This window comes from Vombatus ursinus, unplaced genomic scaffold (assembly GCF_900497805.2).
Source record: "Vombatus ursinus unplaced genomic scaffold, bare-nosed wombat genome assembly UNPS02012811.1, whole genome shotgun sequence".
NCBI classification, from domain to species: Eukaryota; Metazoa; Chordata; class Mammalia; order Diprotodontia; family Vombatidae; genus Vombatus; species Vombatus ursinus.
The window spans coordinates 1,426-10,247 of record NW_020952589.1 but is presented as its reverse complement, the minus strand read 5'-3'; the positions used below and the strand labels follow the sequence as shown (position 1 = coordinate 10,247).

General features: G+C 42.7%; 1 protein-coding gene across 1 annotated transcript in view; it reads left to right on the top strand.

Annotated features, from left to right (window-relative positions):
• LOC114040223 (cytochrome P450 1A2-like) overlaps positions 1-8,231 on the top strand; it is a gene marked incomplete at its 3' end in the record, with an annotated part of 8,439 nt that extends 208 nt beyond the window's left edge. Inside the window, exons 2-5 of the mRNA XM_027858258.1 lie at positions 891-1,727; positions 5,410-5,533; positions 6,716-6,805; positions 8,108-8,231. Of these exons, the coding sequence (XP_027714059.1) occupies positions 900-1,727; positions 5,410-5,533; positions 6,716-6,805; positions 8,108-8,231 (1,166 nt within the window). The remainder of the gene's footprint in view (positions 1-890; positions 1,728-5,409; positions 5,534-6,715; positions 6,806-8,107) is intronic.
• Positions 8,232-8,822: the final 591 nt, after the last annotated feature.

Genomic DNA, 8,822 nt, shown 5'->3' with positions numbered 1-8,822 from the left:
GTGTGTGTGTGTGTGTGTGTGTGTGTGTGTGTGTGTGTGTGTGTGTGAATATTAGAGTACTGAGACCTGGGTTTTACTTACGACTGTGACACTAATTCATTGTGGTAACTGAACAAATTGATGAACCTGTCTGGGCCTCAGTTTTCTCCTCTAGAAAATAAGGGGATTAGGCTAGATCAGGAGTTCTTAACCTGGGAATTCATGCACCTGTGGATGCAGTTCAGAGGCTTGTGAACTTGGATGACAAAAAAAAATTAAATCTTTATTTTCACCAAGCTTGAACAGAAATTTAGCATTTCCTTCCATTATTTAAAACCATTATTTGGAGAAGAAGCCTAAGGGTTTCATTAGACTCCCAAGGGGTTCTAGGAACCCCAAAAGGCTGAGAACCTCTGGACTAGCTGGTCTTTGAGCCCCCTTGCAGATTTAACATCCCATGATTTGTCTATGTCTCTGAAATGGAAGGGAGTGGTGGCATCTGAAGACCTCTCCACTGGCCGGTGAAGCTGAGAAACCCTAGACTAAGTGCAGGATGAAAAGCTGTTTCCCGTTTGTCCCAGAAACCTCCTGCCTGACATTAGCTCAGGGCTGGGCCCTTGCCTTGGGAGGCAGGTGTTCTGAGCTGAGGATGGCACGAACCCTGGAGAAAATTCATCCTGTCCACCCTGTGCTTGGTTGTACTCGGGACTCAATGCTCCCACACTCCCAAATCCTCATTCTCTCAATACTGGAAAGGACTTGCTAGAATATTTGGGACCAATCTATCTTGGGAGATCCAGGGTGTGGCTCTTTCCATAGACTGGCCTGTGAGTTGTCTCTTGGAGGCCCCTATTCCCCCATCCTGACTCCCCCAAAACTCACTCTGACTTCTTCCTTTTATTTCCATTTAGACAGTGAAAATGGTGGTGGGCCTGTTGGCTTCCATCTCCATTTCAGAGCTTCTCTTGGCCTTTGTTGTCTTCTGCCTGATCTACTGGGTCATTGAATCTTACTCTCGAAGGGTCCCCAAGGGACTCAAAAGACTACCTGGACCCTGGGCTTGGCCTCTGATTGGCAACATATTGACTCTGGGGAAGAATCCTCACTTGGCCCTGGCCCGACTGAGAGAGAAGTATGGGGACGTGATGCAGATTCAGATTGGCTCCACCCCAGTGCTTGTGCTGAGTGGCCTGGAAACAATCAGGCAGGCCCTGGTGAGGCAGGGGGATGACTTCAAGGGCCGACCTGACCTCTACAGCTTTTCCCTTATTGCAGATGGCTATAGCATGGCCTTCAACCCTGACTCAGGGGAGGTCTGGGCAGCTCGAAGGAAGCTGGCCCAGAATGCTCTCAATACCTTCTCTGTGTCCTCCTCCCCATCCTCTTCCTCCTGCTACCTGGAGGAGCATGTGAAGAAGGAGGCTGAATGCTTGATCCAGAAATTCCAGGAGCTGATGGATGGGGTAGGACACTTTGACCCCTACAATCATGTAGTGGTGTCTGTGGCCAACGTCATAGGCACCATGTGTTTCAGCCGGGGCCATGCCAATGAGAACCAAGAATTGATGAGAGTCGTTACCAAAAGTCATGAGTTTTCTGAGAGTGCCTCCTCAGGCAACCCAGTGGACTTCATCCCCATCCTTCGCTACGTCCCAAACCCCAAACTGCAGAAGTTCAAGGCTTTCAACCAGAGGTTCTTAAAATTCATGCAGAAAACTGTCCAGGAGCACTACAGAGACTTTGATCAGGTAAATGCAACTGTGAGGTAGGGTCCCTCACCCTCCCTGGAGGCTCTCAGAGTCTTGGCCTTCTCACCTTTGGCCTAGGTGGCACAGTGGGTATGAATGTTGGGTGGGGAGTCAGGAAGACCTGAGTTCAAATCTGACCTTGGAGACTACCTAGCATGCAGCTGGGGAAATCAGGATAATAACAGCACCCACCTCTCAGTGTTATTGTGAGGATCAAATAATATACTATCTGGGAAAGCTCTTTGCAAACCTAAAAGGGCTATAGAAATGCTAGTTTTTATTACTATTATTATTAGTCTTCACTGATGACTTCTTCTATCCAAGTGATGAACAACTGACCATTATTGAGTTTACACATGTGCTTTTTCTTACGAGACCATCGCAATGCTATGAGGTAGATAGAATTATCTCTTTTTTACAAGAGAGAAAGCTGAGGTGCAAAGAATCTAGGTGACTTCCTCTGGTCACACAAATAGTAAGGAGCAGAGCTCAGATCCCAACCCAGGTCCTCTGACTCCAAATAGAAGGATTTTCCTCTTATGTCCCAGACATCTTTATTAGCATGGGGACAGAAGCAGAGCTCTGAGATGAAGATAAGGAAGGTGGCAGATGGTCCTGAAAAAGCCTTAGAATGGGAGTCAAGAGATCTGAAATTTAGTCATCAGATCATAAACGCACACAAGTGACTTACACTATCCAAGTTTGTTGTGGTGCTAGTGATGTTTTCCCACATGACCATTCTTTTATCTCCTTTAAAAATTAATTAAAATTAATAAATTTAATTTTTATAAAATGAAAATCTGCCTTCTCTCTTGCCCACCTCCCTCTTCTCATAAAGAAAGAAAAAAAGAGCTCCAGTCACAAACATGCATAGTCAAGCAAAACAAATTCCCATATTGGCCATGTCCAGAAAAAAAAAGAATGTGTTTGAATCTGTTCTCCAAGTCCATCAGCTCCCTGTCAAAGGTGGGTAGCATATTTTATCACAAGTCCTCTGAGATAGAAGGGTACTTTGAAATCATGTAGTCTAAATCACTCATTTTTACAGAAGACGAAATTGAGGCTTAGAGAAGGGTCACATAGCTAGTTAGTGTCCTGGTCCCTGATTCAGTGCTCATTTTTTAAAATTATTTTTTTAACATTCTTTTCTTTTTAAATGTTGAGTTCCAAATTCTCTCCCTCCCTCTTACCCCTCCCCCACACACTGAGACAGCAAGCAATGTGATATCCATTATACCAGTGAAATCATGTACAACATATCTTTATATTAATCATATTTCCTTAAACAAAGCAAGAAAAATAAAGAAATGGGGAAAATTATACTTCAATTTGAACTCAGAGTTCATCAGTTCTCTCTGGAGGTGGATAGCATTTTTCATCATGAGTCATTTTATTGATCAGAGCAGCTACCTTTTTCACAATTGATCATCATTACATTGCTGTTGTAATGGACAGTGGTCCAGGAGACAATAATCTCCTGGTTCTTCTCACTTCACTTTGCATCAATTCATGTAGATCTTGCCATGTTTCTCTGAAACCATCCCCCTTGTCATTTCTTATAGCACGATAGTATTCCATCACCATCAAATGCCACAACTTGTTCAGCCATTCCCCAATTGATGAGTATCCCCTTGCTTTCCCATTCTTTGCCACCACAAAAAGGTTTGAGAATTAAATGAGTTAAGGAAGGTGAAAGTGCTTTGAAGAAATATACTGTTGTCAATATTTTTTGTACATAAAGGTCCTTTCCCTTTTCCTTTGATCTCTTGAGGATACAGACCTAGCAGTTGCATTGCTGGGTTAAAGGGTAGGCACAGTTTTATAGCCCTTTGGGCACAGTTCCAAATTGTTTTCCAGAATGGTTGGACCAGGCCACAACTCCACCAATACTTTATTAGTGCACCTATTTTTCCCTCCTCCTCTCCAGCATTTGTCATTTCTGATAGGTTTGAGGTGGTACCTCACAGAAATTTGCATTTCTCTAATCAGTATGGAGTTAGAGCATTTTTTCATATGACAATAGATAGCTTTGATTTCTTCTTCTGAAAACTGCCTGTTTATATCCTTTGACCATTTATCAATTAGGGAATGGCTCTTATTTTTATAAGTCTGACTCAGTTCTATACTCAGTATATATTTGACAAATGAGGCCTTTATCAGAGAAATTGCTATAAAATTTTTTGATATGACTTCATTGCCCATAGGCAATGAAAGGTACCTTTTAATAAAATGTAGTTTCCCTGATTAAGTCTTTTAATTAGGTCTGTTTTGCTTTTACTTTGTCTCGGATCAGAATTGCTACCCCTCTCTTTTTTAACTTCAGCTGCAGCATATTAGATTCTGCCACAGTCCTTTATTTTAATGCTGTGTGTGTCTTTCTGTTTCCAGTGTATCTCTTGTAAACAAGATATTGATGGATTCTGGCTTCTAATCTATTCTGTTATTTGCTTCTGTTTTATGAGTGAGTTCATCCTATTCACATTCACAGTTATGACTACTATGTATTTCCCTTCATCCCATTTTTTTCTGTTTCTTCCTTTCTCTCTCTCTTTCTCTCTCTCTCTCTCTCTCCTCAGTCTGTTTTGCTTCTAACCATTGTTTCCCTTAATCCACCCTCCTTTTTATGATCCCGTCCTTCTCTTATTCCCTTCCCCTCCCATTTCCCTATTAGGTAAGTTATATTTCTGTAAACAACTGAGTGTGTATATATGTATATTCTTCCCTCTTTAAATGAATTCCCATGAGAGTGAGATTCAAGCATTACCTGCACTCTCCTCCAATTTCCCCCTCCATTGTAAAAGTTCTTTCTTGAAATCCTCTTTTATTTGAGAAAATTTCCCCCATTCTACTCTTCCTTCCCCTTTTCCCAGTGCCTCCCTCTTTCTCGCCCCTTCATATTTTTGGAGATCATGGCAGCATAATTAATATCTTACTGCCCTAATAACCATAAAGTTCTAAGGAGTTACATGTATCATTATCCCATTTAGGAATGTAAACAGTTTAACTGGATTGAGTCCCTTACGATTACTCTTTCATATTTCTCTTCCAGAGCTCTTTGTACAGCACCCTGCTATCTCTTCCTCTGACTAGCTTTGTGACCTAGAGTAGCTCACTTCTCTGGGCTTCAGTTTCATTATCTACAAAATGAAGTTACTAACTCCTGCCCTGTTTCCTTACAGGAGAGTTCTGAGAATTAAATAAGGTGAGGAAGGGGAAAGTGATTTGAAGAAGTATATACTGCTGTGTTCCTATCAGGGGTAATTGTGAGTGGTCATTGTTTACCCACTGAAACTCTATATCCAAAAGGCTAATTGTCTTCTTTGGGAGACAAAGGAGGAAGTCAGTGTTAGTTTTCGTCTATGTTCCCAACAATCTTTTCTTGGCCTAGAAACAGAATCCTTGTAGAAGGATTACACTAAGGTATATTTCAGAAAGAAATGCCAATGGATTTCCAGACCACACATAAAGTCCCTTCACCTGGCTTAGGTGTGAGCTGCCCTGTGACCCCCTCCATGAAAGGGCCTGTCCTTGGGTTATTATCTTTTATAGGATGTATTGCTAGTATGACGTAGGGTTCCCAAAACTGCCTGTGGCTCCAGAAGCCCCAGGAGAGAAAAATGGTGGCCACCATCCTTGGGCTTCCTGGATGAAAAAGTGATCATTTACCTGTCCTTTCTTTCAGAATAATATTGAAGACATCACTAGTGCTCTGTTCAAACACAGCCAGGACAAGGGCCAGGGGAACATCAGCACCAATATACCAGAGAGGCTGATCACCAATCTCATCAATGACATTTTTGGAGCTGGTAAGATCCACCTTTCCCTTCCCTATTATCTGATGTCCTTGCCTAGGATCACAGCATTTTCATAGTGTGGTATCCTAACCTGCATGTGGGTCTCCTAGATAAGATTGTCCTAGATTCATGGACCTCTCTGTGTCCCATATCCACTCAAAAATCATAGCTTATAAGCAGCCACGAAGGTGTTTACTTTAAAAAAATTATTTTTATATGGATTCATAATCTATCCCTCTTAATATCCCCCATTGAACAACAACAACAAAAAGCTGAAAAACAAAACCCTTATCATAAAAACGCATAGTCCAGCAAAACAGTTTGCTACATTGGCCATGCCTGGATAAACATTTCTCTGTCTACATTGGAAGTTCATCATGTCTCTGTCAGAAGGTGAGCTTTTGGGACTTAGGGTTTTTCTTGGCACTGATGAGAATTCTAAAGGTTTTCAAAGTTTTTTTTTCTCTCCAATGTTGTCATTTTGTAAATTATTTTCCTAATCCTGCCCACTTCAATTTGCATCAGTTCATAGAAGTCTTCTCAATTGCTTCTGAAACTAAACATTTGGATGTTTTTCATGACACAATAATATCCCATTGCCTTCATATACTATAATTTGTTTAGCCATTCTCCAATAGGAAGATAGACCCTTAGTTTGCAATTTTTAAAATGCTACAAAAAGAGATGCTATGAATATTTTTATATTTAAAGTTCTTTTTCTTCTTTCTTTGATCTCCTTAGGACATAAGCTTGCCAGTGGTATAGCTGTGCCAAAGGGGATGTCGAGTTTTGTAATTTTGGGGGCCTAACTCTAACTGCTTTCCAGAATGGCTCAACCATTTCACAGCTCCACTATGTCTAGTGTACCTGTTTTTCCATAGCCACTCCAAATTTGTCATTTTCTGTTTTTGTCATCTTTGCCAGTCTAATGGGGGAAAGGTGAAGTCTCAAAGTTACTTCAATTTGCATTTCTCTCATTACTATTGAACTCCCATAATTCTCTAGAATTATAGGGACTGAGGATGCTCACCAAGATCTGAGCCCCATTGACAGGCCAGAGTCAAGAAATGGGGAGTTTGCTCCCTGTAGACTGCATGGGAGGGCAGAAGAAGCCCTAAGACTGTGTGCGGCATGCATGGATCTTCCTCACTTCATTCTCTGACCATTCCCTCCCTGCTGATCCACTCTGTCCAGGTTTTGAAACAGTCACCACAGCCATTTCCTGGAGCCTCATGTACCTTGTGACAAAGCCTGAGATCCAGAAGAAGATCCAAGAGGAGCTGGGTAATTGAAGAAAATACTGGAGAGTATACAGAACACCTTAAAGTTTGCTGAGTGTTTTACATGTTGTCTAATATTGTTTTCCCACAAGCCAGTGAGGGGAGTACAGTGGCTATTGTCTCTCTTTTACAAATAAGGAAGCAACAGTTTTGTAGAGGTCAAGGGAACAAGCACCTAAGTGTGTCTTTTATGTACCAGGCACTCTGCTATGTATTGGGAGATCCACAGCCTATCCACAAAGAAAGGCAAAAGAGTCCCTGCCCTCGAGGAGCTTCCATTCTAATGGGAAAGACAACATGTAAACAACTGTGTAAAATCAGGGGATGGATAGATAGACAGACAGGCAGGTAAGCAGATAGATTGACAGATAGAGAGATAGATATGAAAGACAAGGGGAGGAGAGAGAGAGACAGAGAGAGAGGATAAATTAAAAATAATCTTAGTGGAAAGGCACTAGCACCAAGGGAACTTAGGAAAGGTTTCTTGCACAAGGTAAGATTTTAGCTGGGACCTAAAGGAAATCAGAGAAAGAAGAGGTAGAGATGGGGAAGGAGAGTGTTCCAGACCTGGAGGACAGCTAGTGATCATGATCTGATTTGGTTTTCTTTGTTGTTTGCTTTTTTGGAGTGAGGCAATTGGGGTTAAGTGACTTGCCCAGGGTCACACAGCTAGTGTCAACTGTCTGGTCTGAGATGGGATTTGAACTCAGTTCCTCCTGACTCCAAGACTAGTGCTCTATCTACTGCACCACCTAGCTGCCCCTCATGCCCTGATTTGGAGGATGGAGCACCATGTGTGAGGAATAGGAAGGAGGCCAGTGTTACTGGATCACAGCTTATGGGGAGGGGAGTAAGGTGTGAGAAGATTGGAAAGATAAGAAGAGGCCAGGTTATGAACGTCTTTACAAGGCAGAAAAATTGTCATTTGATTGAGGAGGCAACAGGAAGCCAGTGGAGTTTACTGAATAGGGGTGACATGTTCAGAACTGCACATTAGGCAGATCCATTTGACCACTGAGGGGAGGATGGACTGGATCAGAGAGGCAGGGAGGCCAACCAGCAGGCTACTGTCTAAGGATGAGCAGATGACATTGACATTTGTTTATAGTCACACACCAAATGGTCAAAGGTTTAAGGTGAACCTGGATCTCTCTAGACTGCACATCCAAGATGTATTTTCCCATACCCCACCACTTCTCAGGGTATAGACTCTTCATGATTCACTAAGGGGGCAGGGGGAAATAAATCCCCTGAGGGGAAAAGCAGGGCAGCTTCCTGCTCCCTCTGACTCTCCTCCCTTCTGTAGACACCGTGATTGGCAGAGAGCGAAGGCCCCTGCTTGCAGACAGACCTCGGCTACCTTACATGGAGGCCTTTATCCTGGAGATCTTCAGGCATACCTCCTTTGTCCCTTTTACCATCCCCCACAGGTAAGGACCATTAAGTCTTCTTTCAAAATCCCTAGGTCATCCATCCCTTCTTTTCCACCCACACTGTCACCAACTTCATCCCCTCTGGCTGTGTCTCCTCCACCTTCTCTGATTCAAGTTCTGACCAAGACTTTCAAAAGGTCTCCTCATCTCTGCCCTCACTGCCACCTCCCTAGACTAGGACAGATCTTCCCACCTTCACCTCTTCCATCCTTCATACTCCTGCTGTGCAGTCTACACACCACGCAGGCTATCTTCTCCACTCTCTCCCTACCTAGGAATAAGGTTCTGTCCCCTGTAACCACCCAGGCTTTAAGAAGCCAATTTTGGCCTTAGGATCCCAGACCTCCACCTGAATTTCCTGGCATCTCCAGCCCTACCTTGGGGTATATACCTCCCCATCTCCTTTCTAGCTTCTCTTTATGTGTTTTCTTCTCTCCTTCATTAAAATGTAAGCTCTGTGAGGTCAGGGGATATGTGGAATTCCTAGTGCTTAGCACAGTGCCTGGCATATAATGAACTCAGTAAATGTGTGTTGACTTGACTATCTATCTATCTATCTATCTATCTATCTATCTATCTATCTATCTA